Genomic DNA, 19,467 nt, shown 5'->3' on the forward strand with positions numbered 1-19,467 from the left:
TCCTCTTTATAACCAAGTCTCATAAAGTTACTACTATGCGATTCTCTTCTAAAGGCAAACCCAACTCAGAGAGGGACAAATCTTACATCCTATAACCTCAAAAATTAGCCAACCCAAGGACTCTAGTCTAACTAATATTGATACTCAATAAGGTACTTTTATCTAAATTTACCATAAGCCTAGAAATGTATCCAACAACCAACAAGATTAACTTAAGGTTGTACATGTCCTCCTCTCTAGTTCTTGAGGAGAATATTTTATCATCAATGACTCGTAAATGCATCACTCTTGTCCTATTTCGACCTTTAAGATTCCCTCTCCTCTACTCTCAACATCAATATACTCCACATCTGCAATAATGGCAAAAAGAAAAGGGAAGAGAGGATCACCTTACATTAAGCCTTTAGATGCCTCAATCCATCCTTTGGCACACCTATTTATTAGTATGACAAAACTGATTGATAAAATGCACCCACAAATCCATGATTCCATCTTTGCCTAAAACCCATTTTTTCTAATGCATGATCCAAAAAACCTCATTTCACATGATCATAAGATTTTTCGAAATCGATCTTAAAGGCAACTCTATCCTCTCTAGAATGTCTTTTTTCATCCATCACTTCATTTGCCACCAAAACTATATCCAAAATTTGTCTACCCTCAATAAAGGCTCCTTGAGAAATATGAACAATCTCATATAGGGAGCCCTTCTTTTACGCTTGCAAGGCAAATCAATCAAAAGGAAGGTAGAGGACAGGGCAATGTGGAAGGCCATAAAGAGTGGCAAATTTTCAATGAAGTCTTTCTATCATGGGATGGCTTAGAGGGGTTCAGATTCGTTCTCGACAAGGCTGATTTGGAATTCTTAGGCTCCGACAAGAGTAAGTTTTTTTGTTTGGGAAGCAACTTGGAGAGGGATTCTTACTTTGGATAAGTTGAAGAGGAGAGGGTGGTTGTTGGTGAATAGATGTTTTCTTTGCGAATGTGATGAGGAATCTTGTGATGATATTCTTCTTCATTGCTCCAAGGCAAGTTTGTTATGGCAGTTGGTATTCTCCTTGTTTGGAGTGGTTTGGTTGGTGCATTCCTCAGTCAAAGAAATGCTCTTAGGTTGGCATGGCCGTTTTGTTGGAAAGAAGAGAAAGAAAGCATAGAATGTTGCTCCTCTTTGCCTATTTTGGACTGTTTGGAAAGAGAGAAATAGAAGGGTGATAAACCTCTAGTGCGTTTCACATATGCTAGGCAAGCCAAAAATAATCAATGAACAACCTTTATCCTTTTTAGTGTAATTTGGTTGCTTTTTGTTAGTTGTACTGAGCTGGATCCTGTTAGACTACATTGGGATCTTTGGGGCTAAGTTAGTGAGGATTGAGAATAAAAAGAAAGAAAAAGGAAAAATAGAAGAGGTAGGAAAAAAGTTGCTAAGTGGGACTGTGGGGAGAGTTTGTAAACCTCTCGAATGTCTGCTACCCAATCTTTGTAATTTTTTATCAATGCAATTTTCTTAATTGTTGGTTCTTTCCTCCATTACTAATAGAATTCTGTTGTGAGTGTGTGGTGTGAATCCTAACATTTTGGTATTAGAGCCTACAATTTTGGGATGGTTGGGAAAAAGGGGCATGGATGTATCACTCTAATGGAAGAACCGATGCACTCTGTTCAGGAGGATATTGGCATAGTCAAGGAGAGCATGATGAAGATTCCATTCTTGGAAAAGAGCATGACTGCGATAATGGAGTGATTGGATGCGATGGCTACAGAAATACAAGAGAATTCAGAGTGATTGTCACCAAATGAGAGATGAAAACCAAAGGATTCTAATAACGATTTCGTAATGGGTTCGTTGGAGCCGCCATTGGCAGCAGAGGGAAATAGTGCTAGGGAAGTGCATGACACCGGAAATAAAGGAGAAATTCGTACCAAATGTGTGGAGATGCCAACTTTTTATGGCGAAGACTCTGAAAAATGGCTCTATCAAGCAGAGTGATTCTTCTAACTGAATCGGATGAGCGATGCCGAGAAATTAGCGACTGCAGCAATGTCTATGGAGGACGAAGCCTTCGCATGGCATCAATGGGAGGATACGCGTCGATCTTTTCGGAGTTGGGAGGACTTAAAGGGGTTGTTGGAGAGCTTTGGTCCAAGAGACAAAGAGGAGATGCCTGAAAGGTTTTTCTCTCTCTGGTAGGAGGGTGCTGTTCGTGAGTATCGCAGGGACTTCGAACGGGTTGCTTCCACCATGGACAACATTCCAGAATGTCTCTTGGAAGGCCAATTCATTAATTGGCTTCACCCTGGCATTCGAGCCGAGTTGAAGGCACATAGGCCTATAGGCTTGGGCCGCATTATGTTAATGGCCCAAAAACTGGAGAGAAAAAAAAACTAGACCCTAAAACAATATAGATGCCCTAATTCTGGAGGAAATAAATTTACAAATGTCTCTGATGGGGGGAGCACCAAAGACGCCATGGACAAATAACCATCGCAGAACAACTTTGTCGAAGAAGATGAGTGCAACAAAGTCAGAGGTTCTGTTTAGGAAGCTTTCAGATGCCGAACTTCAAGTGAAACTTGAGAAGGGTCCATGTTATCGCTATGATGAGAAATTCTCATCGGGGCATCGTTGTCGACTAAAAGAACTCCAAGTCATGGTATATCAAGGAGAGGAAGAATTATTAGAAAGTAATGAGGAAGATCAGGAAGCCCATGGGCCACACTAGTGGAACTGTCGATGAATACGGTGGTAGGGCTTACTTCGCCAAAGACGATAAAATTGAAAGGGAAGGTTCGTGAGAAGGAAGTAGCGGTATTCATTAATCTCGGCGCAACCCATAATTTTATCTCTTGGGCATTAGTGAAGCAACTTGAGATACGATTAGATGAAACAGGAGGTCATGGAGTGTTGCTTGGAACCGGAGTGCCAATTAAAGAAGGAGTGTGTCGAGGAGTCCAATTGTTACTGCAAGGAGTTACAATTGTAGAGGATTTTTTGCCTCTCGATTTGAGTGGTTCCGATTTTATTTTGGGGATGCAATGGTTGGAAACTTTAGGAATAATTAAGTTCAATTGCAAAACCTAGACAATGTGGTCCAAGATGGGTGAATCAACCGTGACTTTGTAAGGAGACCCAGGGTTGCACAAGACTCAAGTTAATATGAAAGCTTTGATGCGAGTAGTGAAAAGAAGGGAGCAAGGGGTTCTAGTTGAGTTCATTAACACATAGTTATCACCAAAGACAAAATTTGTTTCAATTCAAGAGGTAGTACAAGGTGTCTTACAACAATTTCATTCCGTGTTTGATATGCCAAGTGGGTTACCACCTAGTTTGGGGTTTGAACACGTAATTGTCTTGAAGGAAGGGGCAGCACCTGTGAGTGTCCGACCCTACTGTTATTCACAAATCCAAAAGGTTGAGATTGAACGGTTGGTGAACGAAATGTTGGTGGTTGGTGTGATTCAATCGAGTTCTAGCCCATTCTCCAGTCCTATATTGCTAGTTAAGAAAAAGGACGACAGTTGGCGTTTTTATGTAGATTATCGTGCTTTGAATAGGGTCATGGTGCCAGATAAATTTCCCATCCCAACCATGGATGAGTTACTTGATGAACTGAACGGTGAACGAATATTCTCCAAACTGGACCTTAAATTTGGTTATCATCAAATAAGAGTGAAGCAGTAAGATGTTCACAAAACAGCTTTCAGAACCCACGATGGACATTATGAGTTTCTCATAATGCCGTTTAGACTCATGAATGCACCATCCACATTTCAAGCGCTCATGAATGACATTTTCTGCAAGCATCTTCGGAAATTTGTTTTAGTCTTCTTCGACAACATTCTCGTTTATAGCAGGGACTTACAATCCCATGTTCATCATTTGGAAGTTGTATTAAGCATTCTTTGCGACCAACAACTTTATGCCAACATGAGCAAATGTCATTTTGCTCAGCTGAAATTGGAATACCTTTGTCACATTATTTCAGCAGACGGGGTAGTAGCAGATCCTTCCAAAATCGAAGCAATGCAATGCTGGCCCATACCACAAAATTTGAAAGAGTTAAGGGGTTTTCTTGGTCTTACCGCTTATTATCGGAAATTTGTGGCAGGTTATGGTAAGATCGCATACCCATTGACAGAACAACTCAAAAAGGATAATTTTGGGTGGACTTATGAAGTCGAACATGCATTCAATCAGCTTAAACATGCAATGACAACAATACTAGTTTTAGCTCTCCCAGATTTTAATAAACCATTTTTTATTTTTATTTTTTTGATAAATATCACAAATATATTAAAGGGCAAAGGCCACCAAGCATACAGGACGTATACAAATCTGCCTCAAAACGAGAGCACAAAAACAAGCACCCTTACCCTCCCTTAAGTGGCCACTAGCCCCTCCAAAAAACCTAAGAGTGAAGAGGACTCCTCTCCAATATACACCCTAGCCTAACTCCACAAGGTACAAACAAAAGAATTTTTGAGTTTCTGTATATTTAACACCCCTCCCTTGAAAGCTAACCTATTCCTTTCCTTCCATACCGTCCAAAAAATACACAACGGGATAGAATTCCAAATTTTTTTCCTCTTTTTCCCCACAAAGGGGCCCCTCCAACTGAATAACGCCTCCTTCACCAACTCTAGGAACACCCACTGAACCCCCACAAGGGCAAAAACGATTTCCCATAAGGCCCTTACCACTATACAATGTAAAAGAATGTGATTTACACTCTCCTCTTCACAACCACACAAAAAACATCGGTTAGGAAATTGCCAGCCCCATTTTTTAAGCCTATTCAGGGTGAGAATCTTCCCCCACGCGGCTTCCCAAGCAAAAAAAGCCGCTTGGTTGGGACCTTGTCCACCCAAATGCCTTTATACGGAAAGTCGCAAGCATTGATAACAACCAGCCCGTTGTAGGCATCCTTCACCCCATACTTCCCATGGCCCCCCCTTTCCAAAGCACCACGTCCTCCTTTGAAGATAGCTTGAAGTCCCTGAGCATAATAAGCAATCCTCTAATCAAGTCCAGCTCCCAATCATTAGAGTCTCTATGAAATCTAAGATTCCAACCTCCTGGACCACTGCTATGATCCCACATCTCATTAACCGTTGCATTCCTGTTGACCGCCATCTCATAAAGCTGGGGAAAAGAATGGGACAGCCTCTCATTCCCACACCACTGGTCAGACCAGAATTTTACTCTAGTCCCTTTCCCTACCTTAAACTTTGTATTCTCCTAACACCACTTAGCTTCCTTCATAATCTCCTTCCAAACCCCCACTCCATAAGTACCACGGGCTTCTTTAGTTCTCCACCCAAACTCTTCCTGACCATATTTCACCCCAATCATTAACCTCCAGAGATTATCCTTTTCAACGGCAAATCTCCAGACCCATTTACCCAACAAAGCTTTGTTCAGGGAGTCAATCTTCCGAATGCCAAGGCCACCCTTCTCCCTTCGAGTGCACACCACCTCCCAATTAATTAAATGGACCTTCCTCTCCAAGCTACCCCCTCCCCAAAGAAAGTCTCTTTGTAATTTTTCAAGTCTCTTTACAACACTCTTCGGCATTCGAAAAAGGGACATATTGTAAATAGGAAGGCTGGCCATAGTACACTTTTAATAAACCATTTGTTATTGAGACCGATGCTTCAAGGGTCGGCGTGGGAGTTGTCTTAATGCAGGACCAATGCCCTATCGCATACTACAACCATATTTTGCCTCAGTGAAACAGATTGAAGTCGGTGTATGAAAGAGAGTTGATGGCCATTGTTTTTGTTATTCAAAGGTGGCAACCTTATTTGTTAGGAAGGCGATTTGTTGTCGACATTGATCAAAGGAGTCTCAAGTACCTTCTTGAACAAAGGTTACTCAGCGAGGAGCACCAGAAGTGGTTCACAAAACTTCTGGGCTATACCTTCGAAATTCAATATCGCTTGGGCTGGAAAATAGTGTAGCAGACACTTTATCACGATATCCTGAATTTACTGCACTCACCTTATCCCTTATTCTGAATTTTGAGGAGATACAGAAAGAGGTAGAAATAGACGAAGCATTGAATCACATTAGAATGGAGGTGTTAGAGGGCAATCCCAAATACTCTGGCTATGTTGTAGTACCAGGACGACTCTTATACAAAGGTAGGATTGTTCTACCGCGACATTCCAAGCTAATTCCTTCCTTACTACAAGAATTTCACAACAGTCAATGGGTGGCCATTCAGGATTGTTTAAAACAATGCAACGACTAGTAGCCGAATTTTACTGGCCTAAGATGAAACACGATATTAAGGATCTTGTGGCTTCGTGTACAATTTGTCAGCAAAACAAATACATGGCTATGTCACCAGCAGGTTTATTCCAGCCTCTCCCGATCCCTAATAAGGTGTGGGATGACATCACCATGAATTTTATCGAAGGACTACCATGGTCTGAGGGGTTCGACACTATTTTCGTGATTGTTGACAGGTTAAGTATGGGCATTTCATTCCACTCAAACACCCCTTTATTGCGCAATCTATTGATGTTCTTTTCATTAAAGAAATTGTGCGCTTACATGGTGTTCCGTGTTCTATTATTTTTTACCATGACAAGGTGTTCCTTAGCCAATTTTTGTCAGAGCTGTTTAAATTGTAGGGCACAATACTAAAAAGGAGCTCTTCTTATCACCCACAAACAGATGGGCAATCAAAGATCGTTAACAGGCGCCTTGAAACCTACCTGCGCTGTTTTGTTTCAGACAAACCAAAACAATGGGTTAAGTGGCTTCCTTAGGTTGAGTATTGGTATAACACCTCGTACCATACAGTCACTCAGTCCACTCCTTTGTGGTTGTTATATGGGCAAGATCCCCCGCCATTAGTCCATTATGGACATGGTTCTACTACTGTGTCATCAGTTGAACACATGTTGGAGGAGCGTGATGCTATACTTGAGGAATTGAAAATCAATCTGCACAAAGCCCAAGATCGAATGACGGCTACTGCCAATAGAAAATGTCATGAGGAACATTATGATGTGGGTGACTTGGTATATTTGAAGCTCCAACCCTATTGTCAGAAATCTCTTGCCAAGCGTCGTAATGAGAAATTGAGCCCACATTATTATGGACCTTTTCCAATTGACGCTCGAGTGGGTACAGTGGCATATCGGTTGATTCTTCCGCCATCCTCCACCATCCATCTTGTATTTCATATCTCACAACTTCGCAAGGCAGTAGGCACTGTTCCTATGTCTCCGTCATTTCCACCACAATTAACTGCAGAAATGGAGTTACTAGTTGAACCAATAGCTATTTTGGGAGTGTGTCAGTGCCATACAGGATCAACCTCTGTTACTGAAGTTCTGGTGCAATGGAAATATCTTCCAGATTTTGAGGCTACTTGGGAAAGTTTTGCTACTATTTAGACTCAATTTCCTGAGTTCCACCTTGCGAACAAGGTGGCTGTTTGGGAGGGGGGGGTAATGATAGACCTCTAGTGCGTTTCACATATGCTAGGCGAGCCAAAAATAATCAATGAACAACCTTTATCTTTTTTAGTGTAATTTGGTTGCTTTTTGTTAGTTGTGTTGAGCTGTGTTCCGTTAGACTGCATTGGGATCTTTGGGGCTAAGTTAGTGAGGATTGAGAATAAAAAGAAAGAAAAAGGAAAAATAGAAGAGGTAGGAAAAAAGTTGCTAAGTGGGACTGTGGGGAGAGTTTGTAGACCTCCCAAATGTCTGCTACCCAATCTTTGTAATTTTTTTTATCAATGCAATTTTCTTGATTGTTGGTTCTTTCCTCCATTGCTAATAGAATTTTGTTGTGAGTGTGTAGTGTGAATCCTAACAAAGGGCTTTCGAAAATATTGAGCTTTTAGATCAAGAGTTAAAGTTCTCTTTTTTGTGTAATTTTTTAAATTGGACCAAAGGAGGTCTCAAGGTAGATTCCTTGTCTATGATTGATTTCATCGATTGGTTAAGCTGCCTATAAGGGGAGGGTTTTCTTGTTTCTACTTGGTGCTCACTTGTGTATACTTCTTGTGTACTTAGCGTTGCCTTTTTTGGATTTTCAATTTAATTCAATTTTACCTATCAAAAATAAAATTAAAAAAAAAACAGTCTCATACAAAACCCCTCATAGTCATCAAAACAACACCTTATGATTTTGTAAAGGTTAATCACCAAGCTAATTGGTTTAAAGTTAAATATTCTATTGTTTAGCTCCTCTTAGGCACTAAGGCAATGAAAATGGCATTTGTACTCTTATTGATGACTCCATTTCATCAAACTCATAGAAAACCCTCAACAAATCCACTTAAATGATATCCTAACAATCCTACTAAAATGTAACTATGAAGCCATCTAGGCCTGGTGCCTTTTCCTTGTTCATGTGAGGACCACTCCTCATATTTCCCTGAGAAGGGTCCAATCCAAAAGCCTAGCACTTTTCTCTAAAATAAGGGACTAATCTAAGCCTTGTAATCACCACAAATTCTCTCCCACTCTACTATATAATTTATGAAAGAAGCCTAAAACCTCCTTTAAGACACTTTCTTGATTGTCTAATGTCACTCTTTCCTTATTCACTAATGATTTGACAAGCATCTTTTTCCTTCTTCCATTAGCTATCTTGTGGAAGTACCAAGAGTTGCGATCCCCCTCCTTAGACCATTTAACTATAGACTTTTGCCTTTAATAATTTTCTACCTATAAAGAAAAGTGCTTCCAACTCCACTTTCTTGATAGCCCTCAAGGTTATTAGTTCGTTTCAAAGTGCATCCTCTGCTTCATAAAAGTCTACCATAGTAATGTCCTTGATGATAGCTTCTTTCTGTTCTTTAATGTTCCCAAAGTTGTCCTTATTCCACAATTTCAATTTTGCTTTCATGCCTTGCAATTTTTGCATAATTTTGTAACCTTCCCATCCTACAACTTGGAGTTCTCTTCGCCATTTACCAATACATTCCTTGAAATCAGGGTGAAGTAACTACTTACTTTCAAACCTAAATGGGGTTGGTCCCCACTTGGAAGGGTTGGTATCTAAACCCATTTGGCAGTGATTGGAGGTGGGGCGAGGTAAGCTCTTTTGAAGACTGTTAGAGAAACCAACATCCCAATCCAAAGAGTATAGAAACCTATCTAACTCCTTGCATATAGAGGACCATTGCAAGTTTGACCAAGTGGAGGTAGCATTTCTAAGAGGACCAATTAGCTCACAATCCCTAAGTCTGCTATGCTCTCATACTTAAGGTGTATCTACCCAACTTTTCTAAGACTCTTCTCATCACATTAAAATCGCCTCCAACACACCATTTTGGGAAAGCTAGACCATTCAATTTGAAATTTCATCCCAAAAATCCTTTCTAAGCGAAATTTTATTTGAGCCATAACCCAGAGGTAACCAAAACAACCCATTACTAACAAAAAAAAATGATCGAAATTGAAAAAGCCCATCACCACTTCACTACAAGAAAAGATCCCAAATCCAAATTATTTTTTACAAGTAAAGAAGAGTAATTGTATTAAAAAGAGGCGCTAAAATAGCGGCCGTGAAATACAAGAAAGATACACTCACCCCCTTACAGCTGACCCAGTATCCAACTTATCACCATTCCACTTGATGCCCCATAGGCCGGTAGTTCTACCCAGTCTCTATTCCTAGCCAACCAAATGCTTCTTCTCAAGTTCCTACACCACCTTTCCCTTTTTGTTTCTTGAAACATAACGACATCTGGTTCTACTTTGCATAAAAGATCTTTCACCCTCTTTTCTTTTGAGACCTCAAGCCTCATACATTCCAGTGAATGATCTTCATTAAAACCTTAATAGCCCAGAAACCTAACACCCAAAACCCTCAAGCAGCACCCTCTAAAAGCCTACTGCATTCCTTTGGCGATTTACCTCTTCTCCCATGGTATACCTTGTCCTTTGTCCTAGGTCTATTTACTTTACTGCCAAAAAGAATTGAAACCTTATTGTGTAATTGACAATGCTAATATCTATAAGACGAGGGCATTCACACTTCCCATTTTATGGGGGGCTAGTCCTTTAAGAAAATCTCTAACAGATTTTGGACTGCCAACAATAGCACCAGATGGAGAACTAGAAGGAGCACCATAGGACAACTATGGAATTTTCTGGGTGACAGGACCAGAATTCTTGGGACTAAACAAAGAGGATGGTATAGGAAGTTTACTTGAAAGGTGTTAAGCTACTAACACCTAAAAGCCACTTATGCTGTTACCAGAAAGGTGTTAAGCTACCAACACCTAAAAACTTGAGGAAATGAATACGAAGCTAACACACTCCCTTGTGTGTGCCCCTATGCTAGATGAGGAAGTTGGACCCACAATGTATGTCGGGCTAACACAAGGGTATCTATGCACCTGTCAATTTAAACCGCATCTGAAAATTGCTTCATCTTTTACTTCATGGGGTAAGGCAAATGTTTTTTATATAGGGAATATACCCCTCCAAACAATGCTTGAGAGCCCAGTCATTAAGATGTTTCCATATTTCCCATTATTATCAGAGCATTTTTCCTTGTAGAATAGATGGGCATGCTCCTAGAAGCAACAGCATAAAGGCATGAAGACACCATCCTAATTATTGAAGCACTGGAAAGGACATAATATTCACCATATACAATGCCAGTGTCAACATTTAACACACACACAATAAAAAACAAATAAATAAAGAGGAGGATGTATGCATGTTCAGTAAAAGGAAAAAGAGCACCCTTAGTCTAGCACTTTTAATCAAGTTACCTGTGCCCTTAAATTTATGATTTCTCGACTTAGACTGTCATTTGTATGCTTTGGATCATCATCCATTGCTTCAGGAGATCTAACAACAGCAAGAGATGCTGCTAGCATTGCAGACTGAGGTGGACTTGACTTCCCTGAAACAGGAGATGTTGCCCGAGAAACAATTCTGGAGCCAGGACGAGAAGCTGAAAAAATCTTCCTTGAACCTCCAAATAGAGAATTCGACAACTTCGATGAATGGAAGCTTCCCCGCTGAACATTTCCATTCAGATGGGGAGAGACACGACCATCATTAAATTCTAGCTTTGTGTCGCACTTGTAATGTTTGCTTTCAGCTCGACTGAATGAGTCAACTGATGAGAGTCTGGACAGTTGTCCCTGTACTCTAGGACCCATTGTGTCTCTTTCTGCTATCTCGTTGGACTTCTGAAGTATATTACTACTCCTTGCTTTAGGAATGCGCAGAACAGATCCAGATTCCATGGCCTTCTTCAACTTGGTGAAGCAATCATCACACACGCGATATGGCTTGTTCATGTTTGGAGCCAAAGAAGCTTTCAGAGATTTCCTACTGCTGCATGTGTTGCAAAAAACTAGCCCACAGTTATAACAGTTGTGACGTTTTCTTCTGAAACCAAATTGATTATGACAACCAGAGCATATAGAATGGTCAGCACAAGACACCCATTTATGAAGAGAAATGGCTGCAGTAAAGTTTAAACCACATACTACATTCTTCACTTGCTTATCCTTTAGAAAATCAACAAGTGTGGGTGTATTTCTGTGATCATTGTCTCCATGGCCTAATTGCCCATTTGTACCCTTTCCCCAAGTATAAACCTCTGTTTTTGAAGTCAAAACTGCAACATGATAAGAACCACAAGCAACCTCTTCCACGAAACTGTTTGCGATTTTACCTTCAACAAGTGTTGGAATCTTTCCATCAGCTACAGGACTTCCCAGCTGTCCATACACAGCACTCCCCATTGTATATACTCGTCCTGAGGTTGTGAGAGCAACTGTGAGGTTATGCCCACATGCTACTTGACAAAAACTTTCATTAATCAACGCAGTTACAGACTGGGGAACTAGTCTGGGTTCTTTATCACCATGTCCAAGTCGCCCTTTATCTCCATCACCCCAGGTGAACAGTTTTCCAGATGAAGAGCTACCAGAAGACTCAGAACTAGAGGATGCAATCATTAATTCAACAACTGCAGCAGTGTGCCAAACACCACAAGCAACCCTCATCGTACGCTGTCCTCTCAAAGCTTCCACTTCTCTTGGAATACTCATGCTACTATGATCTCCATGGCCCAGGGCACCAAAAGTTCCATCGCCAAATGTAAATAACTGACCTGCAGATGTCACAACAGCAGTATGCCAAGGTCCACAAGCAACATATGATACGTGCATACCCTCCATGGGCCCACTTACTTTTTTAGGGATCCAGTGACTAGCCTCACTTCCATGCCCAAGAAGACCAGAATTGTGAGTACCATCTCCCCATGTATAAAGATCCCCAGAAAGTGTAACGGCACAACTGTGATACTCTCCACATGCAACTAGTTCAATGTTCATGCCACAAAGGGCATCAATGAGCTTTGGGTGGGAAACATCCACTTCTACTCCATGCCCAAGCCTGCTTCCACACTCTTCCCCCCAACTAAAAACTTCGCCTTTTTTGGTGACTAACACAGCATGCTTACCACCGCAAGCAATACTATGAACATCAAGCACCACTGTTGACTCTAATGCCTTGGGCAGAAGGGCATCTATCTTGGTACTAGATGAACTCCCAACTCTATGCACACCAGCACCCATAATCCCATCTCCAATGCCTTCCCCCCACATGAAAACATCACCCAGGGCATCAAAATCATCATGACCAGAACCCTGACTTGATGAGCTCACGGCACTAGATAAACTAACTCGAAAGTTCTCAGATGCCGAAGTTCGACCATTTGAGTTATCCACACCACCAGATGACAGTGAGCTGAGAGAACTGGCTACTGATTCAGCTTGAGTAAAGCTCTTGGTTGATGCAGTATATGATATTACGTCAGAGAATGCCTTTCCCAACCCACTCTGTGGAATATTCTCAAAAGTAACCTGAGTTTGTTGAGTATCTCCTGGATCCTGCTTGGAAAAGCAAGAAAAGAGAAAAAGAAAATAAACTAAAAATTCTCAATGGATCACTGGAACTTCGTAAGGCAAAAGAAGGAATAGACAGTGCTACTGACAGATGATGAAAGAGATGGAGAAATTCTTCGAGCACGACTATGTGGACTCTCTGATGATATACTATCATCTCTTATTTCACTTCTCCATTTTCGGTAGTTACCACGTGAAATTAATCCCTTAAGACCGACGAACCACACTTCAGCTTCATCCTTGTCTTTACAAATCTGTCCATAAATCATTTAAGAAGAAAAAATTTTGGTGACTAATTCATGCATTCTTCCATAATAAAATTTTTGTGCCAAACAGAAGACCAAAACGAAACAAACTTACCAAATCCAATGATCTATCACCATATATCAAAGAAAATGATTGATATTCTTTTTCTGGCCTAGGATACCGCTGAAATATTGGCTGAAAGATAGATCCATAAACATATTTATCACAAGTCTGAGGTCTCAGAAAAAAGCGAATAGTATGATATCTTTCTTGTAAATTTGGAAAAAGAACAAAAAGAACAAAAATAAAAATAAGAATAGAATGAGAATCATAATAACAATAACAATAGTAATAATAATAATGATAGTACAAATCATAAAGCCTTCGCACAATCTATTTTGGTATATGCTCTTGTTCACCAATGATAGGCAATGACCCTTGAGTGAGAGCCTAAAAAGAAGAAGGCATTGTGTCCCTGGATGCAAATCCCAAAATATACACTTTTTTTTTATAGGTAAACACACAGAAAAACATATCTATCTATCTATCTATCTATCTATATATATATATATGAAAAGAAGAAAAGGGTGCCTGAAGGCCAACCCCAAGCATACAGTGAGTATACAAGAGGTGCCAAAAAACAAGAACAAAAAGAAGAGGGGGGACAAAAAATACACACCAGCCATCAACTAGAACCCAACCCAATAAAAAAAACAGATTAAAGGTAAAGGTCCTTCATCTATAATCGACCTAGTCCAAGACCAAAAATTACATACAAAAGAATTTTTCATCCTTTGAACCAAAAACTCTGCATTTGGAAAAGCAATTATGTTCCTTTCCTTCCAGATAATTTTGATTGGGCCTATCAAAAAAAATTATGTTCCTTTCCTTCCATACTGACCAAAAGAGACATAAAGGAGTGGTCATCCAAGCCTTTCTACATTTCTTACCCACGAAAAAACCATGCCAACCAAGAAGAGTATCTCTAACCGAGACCGGGAGGAACCACAACACTCTAAAAAGAACAAATAATAACTCCCACAAAACCCTTGCCTTAGTGCAATGGATTAGAATATGGTCAATAGACTCCTCTTCAACACCACAAAAGAAACATCTATTGGCTAAGTGCCATTCCCTCCTTTTCAGTTGATCCAAGGTAAGCACCTTGCCCGACCAAGCTTCCCAACCAAAAAAAAAACCACTTTTATGGGAACACAAGGGCTCCAAATAATGCTCTTCAAGAACAATACTGCACTTCTAGGTTCAAGAGCACTATAAAAGGACTTAATAGAAAAAAATCCCGTCCTTAGTCTCTTTCCAAAGCACTGTATCCTCCACGTTAGTAGCTATCCTCTTCCCCTGAATTGTCAAAAGAAACCTCACCCCTCCTCCACCTTCCAATCATTAAAAGGCCTAGAGAACCTAGGGCTCCACACCCATTGAGTTCCACAACTCCATTACCCAAGCCTCCTTTGAAATCACTAAAGCATACAAGGGGAAAGAATCACAAAGAGCATCGTTCCCACACCATTTGTCTTTCAAAAATTTCACTCTTTTACCATCCCCCACAAAGAATACTGTTTTATTTTGAAATAACAACCCTTCCTTTTTTATTTCCTTCCAAAACCCCACACCAAACCCCTCCCTCACTTCACAAGTACTCCAACCCCCTTCTTCCCCAAACTTCCCTCTAATAACTTGCTTCCAAAGAGACTCCCTTTCTACCGCAAAGCGCCAATCCACTTGCACAAGAGGGCCCTATTGAATGTAGAAAGACTTCTAACACCCAAACCACCCACCCTTTTATCCGAACAAACTGTTGTCCACTTTATTGGATGAGGCTTCCTCTCCAAAGCTCCCCCACCCCAAAGAAAATCCCTTTGAATTTGCTCAAATCTCAATCTGACCACTCTTGGAATACACAACAAAGACATGAAGGAGATGGGCATGCTAGACAAAGTACTTCGAATCAAGGTAATTCTCCCTCCTTTAGAAATAAATTGCCTCTTCCACATTGCTAGCCTCTTTCGCAATCTCTCCTCCACACCATCCCAAACCGCCACAGATTTGTGCGGTGCACCCAAGGGCAGCCCCAAATAGGTAGAAGGAAGCACCCCCGCCAGCAAGATTTTACTTTTATCCAAATTGATTCTCAATCCAGAGATGGCTTTAAACCACATAAGCAACCAGCTCAAAAAAGTCATCTGATCCTAGGAAGCCTCGCAAAACACCAACATATCATCGGCGAATAGAAGTCCCAAAATATACACTTATGACTCATGGTTCACTCTTGGATAATTTTGGTACATGATGAGATTGATTGATGCTTTAGAAATATGCAAATCCCTCTCTATGTAACTTTATTTCAACTGTTTATGAGAAGAGCATGTAGAATTGTTTAATATGTTTTCAAAAATAATACCTCTATGTTTTTTTTTTCACTTGATCTTTATAATAACATTGTTCTCCACTGACCTTTGTTAGCAAACCCTAGTAACCAATTTTTTAGATTCAGCTGATTTGGTTGCTGATGAAGAAGGGTAAGGAGCTTGATATGACGCTTGACAGAACTTTTTTCCTACCCTTTTTTTTTTGATAAGTAAGCACATATATTAACAGAAGGCAAAAAAGCCGCAAAGCATACAGGGAGTATACGAGGCGACTATGGCCTTCCAACCAAAAGAACAAAACACCCCAACCCCTAATTGGAGGCTAACCACTCCAAGAAGCCTATAAGGGAGTTCGACTCCACACCAATGTACAACTTTTTTACTACTTGTATTAAACAAAACTTTATTCAAATTTTCTTTTGATGCATTTTGAGTGCGAGGAGTGGAACATGGTGTTGTACATAAAGCTGAAGGATTGTAACACCTTATACTATTTCACTATTATACTATTATTTTGTGGAGTTTTTTGAGTTTTGTGGAAAGCACACAAATTATGTATTTTGGTTAACTCTCAAACAAAGCAGGCCCCATCTTGATTCAACGTGAGGCAGGGTAGCCCTTAAGGGGAGATCTCAACGTGAGGATGCATTGTTTTTTGAGACTCTTTCTAACCTCCTGCCCTTACCAGATTTCTAATTTATATTTTTATTTCCAAAGCCATCTGAACCTAGTTTTTGGGAACGTCTCCTATGTAAAAAATCCAAACTAAACTGAAATTTTGAAAAATCATACATTAGAGACTGCTCTAGTTCGGCTACAGAATTTCCAGCATTGCAGCTGATTTATGAGCCTAACTTTTATTGACTAAAGCCTATTATAATGCTAATTTAATAAATTTATGGTGTATAAATATGTTTGTTATCCAGGGACTAGGACCCAAATTATGTGAAACTTGGTGAGTTGAGATCTAACTTTTAGAGTGCACATGGCTCTAGATTCACCTATGACACTAATGGCCAACACATAGTTGGCTGTCTAACATGAACTTATAAGGTGACATGGAGCCTAATTAGAAAGGAATACTTATCTCTTTTCCTTATTCACTCATTGAAGTTTGGAATTATAAGCTGGAGTTTGGTTTTGCGGTGGGACATGGTTTCAAAATTTCAAGGTGTGACAGTTATAAAATGTCATGTTAGACTCCATTAGAAATCTTCACGTCATTTATCAATTGAAGATTAAGCCCTCCTTTAAAACGACTGGATTGATGCTGACATACTTCATATGATAAATTCCTCGTCTCCATTAAAGATAACTGGATCCTCAATTTAGAAGATCATCTCTCTAGTCAGACAGCGAACAAAATGTCTGTGAGATTTGGATGAACTAAAACAACAGAATGGAAAACATAAGAACAGGATGTAAGTCTGAATTCAAGAATGGTCTAAAAGTTGTCTCAGGTTCTGATTTATAGAAACTTACAGTACGCTGTCCAGGAATAATTCTTGAAACATTGTTTAGTTTAAGCTGTTTCTCTTCTTTGCCAGAGTACCATATCAACATAGATTCGTCCTGAAAACCCAGGAACACAAACATATGGGAACAAAGAATATCTTATTTAATCCAGATAGGAAAAATCTATTAGGATCTAGTTAGCATGCCTTCCTTTTCAAGAGTACCATTTTCTTGCTTAAATGAGCCAAATGCCCCAAAAATGAATTATACCATAAGATGATTCTTCGTCTTGCTAAGCACCTTCAAATGAAAATCAGGAAAGTTTTATTATTTTTTTTCCTTTTATATTTTCATAGAACAAAACAAAGAAAGACTTGGTTTTTTTTTAATGCTAAATTAGAATATACTCATGGTTGGGGATTTTTTTTTTAATTTATGGAAACACGAAAAAGATTGCCCTATTTTTACTTGAAAATTGAAGGATCGGTTTTAACAAAAGCTTGGAAAGAAGTATATCACTAATAAAAGTTGCTTCATTTTCATTTAAAGATGCTTTGCAGTATGAATAAGCATACAATTGCAGTAATTCCATTTGGAGCATTTTGGAATTTGAAGTAAAAGTGGGATAAAATTCTATATATATGGACTAACAACTTACATTAGAAAGTCGGAATGGACAGAATTTTGGCTTCCCTCTGCGCCCATATTTCAGCAAATATGCACCTTTCTTAAGAGCTACAATGGCCTACAAATTAAAAATAAATAAAAGGAGTTCCACTGCATGAGCTAAAGGTGATTATGCAAGAGCACAAGCAGATCAAAGTAAAAATAAAATAAAATAAAAAATTAAATGATCCATCAAAGAACCCAATGGTTTTTATTCACCACTATCAATACTAAAATATTGCTTCATGATTACTTTAATATGCATAATTTAACAGGGTAAAGATGTACAGTGTAATTACAAAAGTAAAAGGAGATGCAAATATCACAATTGAAGGAAGAAAACAGGTGCAATGAGAAGGGAACAGTTACACGTGTTAATTACTAAAAATTTAGAACAAGAATCCAAGAAACCACTTACTGACTTACTTATCTCCAAAGCACCAAATATCAAATATCACAAGCTTCAATATCTAAAACCATAGTGGTCTGATATATAAATGAGCTTCAATATAGTTGATAAGGTGTATAAGCAGTCTGCCAACAAAAACAGCCTTAACATCAAGCTGCCTAGTAGAAATAAAGCAATTGTAAACGTTTAATTCAGGATTTTAAACAGAAGAAAATATCTAGAACTTAGTGTTCCCAAGCGAGAAAGCATAACCAGCAAAATAAAGGCATCTCTTATATTCCTCTGGACACTGCTAAACTATCATATTAACACAAGTTACACAACATTTCAGCCATATACCAAAAGCAATGAAAGCGAATTACCTGCTCTACATCTCTTTCAGCTAGACCGTTTCTCTGCGGATCAGCCATTTAAGTTGCAATATCAGGTTCAGCCCACGTGTAGAACCAAAACCCATTTGAGCAACAACTGGAAAGATATGGAAAACCAGAACAAAGCAAAACCAAACTTCCCCCCATATAAAACCTCGTTGCAACTTCTGAAGTGAAATACCAAAATCCAGTTTCTTCATTTACCCATAATGACAAATGAACCCTAGAAGCCAAATTCCAGCTCGCGCAACCCTGCTGGAAACCCTAGAAAATTCACAATGCCACAAAACGAGAGCTCAGAATGTGATAACCACGAGCACAGCTAATCAATATTCAGCTCTGAAACAGCTCCGACCACTTCTCCAGAATTGAAAGAAACCCTAGAATCGATACCCGCTTGAATGTCCCAAAACTATTCGATTCTCGCATGTACAAACATTAATTCAACGTCTTTAGACCCGAACTTGCAGAGATTAGAGCAATGGCGATTGAGATTACCTGCATTGAGAAAACTTGGAAGAAATTGGGCAAATGTGGACCATTTTTTAGGGATAAGAGGTCGTTAAGCTCAAAATGAAGAAACCAGTCGATTGAAGAACAGAAAGAATCTATTCAAAGAGAGAGTGCGGCGCGTTTGCGATGGATACCTTGGAAAATCAAGGAGGAAAACGCAGGCCAGCGAGGATTTTTCTCTATTTCTGTCTCTTCCTTTCTTTCTTTGCATCTTTCTCTTCTGGTTCAACTGTTTAGATATTAATGAATTAATTCGGGTGAAAGCCACGTCAGCAGAAAACATCTGGGATGTTGAAGGAGCGGTTTGTCCTTTTGGAGTTTAGTAGAGGGTGATTGGTGAATGAGTCCCGTGGGAATTGGGGTTGGCTTCTTTTTGGGGTTTTGGCATATTAGAGGAACCAAAAACGACGTCGTTATTCGGGATCGTTTTCGGACATTGACATGTGATGTGAGAGGGATGCATCAGCAGCTATGTTTTGTCTTGTCTGTAACACCAACACGCTGCCCCTGCAAAG

At 39.6% G+C, this 19,467-nt stretch overlaps 1 protein-coding gene across 5 annotated transcripts in view; it reads right to left on the reverse strand.

Moving 5' to 3' along the window:
• LOC117917042 (PH, RCC1 and FYVE domains-containing protein 1-like) overlaps positions 1–19,194 on the reverse strand; it is a 29,468-nt gene extending 10,274 nt beyond the window's left edge. For 2 of the 5 annotated variants that reach the window (XM_034833289.1, XM_034833270.1), the window contains exons 1-6: positions 18,431–19,080; positions 17,652–17,738; positions 17,021–17,110; positions 13,263–13,343; positions 12,992–13,156; positions 10,749–12,887 (exon numbers count right to left, since the gene is read on the reverse strand). In XM_034833289.1, the coding sequence (XP_034689180.1) occupies positions 10,749–12,887; positions 12,992–13,156; positions 13,263–13,343; positions 17,021–17,110; positions 17,652–17,738; positions 18,431–18,478 (2,610 nt within the window). In that variant the 5' untranslated portion in view covers positions 18,479–19,080. The other 3 variants (XM_034833284.1, XM_034833277.1, XM_034833295.1) reach the window with 3 other exon arrangements.
• Between the last annotated feature and the right edge of the window lie 273 nt (positions 19,195–19,467).

The sequence above is a fragment of the Vitis riparia genome, chromosome 1 (assembly GCF_004353265.1).
Source record: "Vitis riparia cultivar Riparia Gloire de Montpellier isolate 1030 chromosome 1, EGFV_Vit.rip_1.0, whole genome shotgun sequence".
Classification (NCBI taxonomy): domain Eukaryota; kingdom Viridiplantae; phylum Streptophyta; class Magnoliopsida; order Vitales; family Vitaceae; genus Vitis; species Vitis riparia.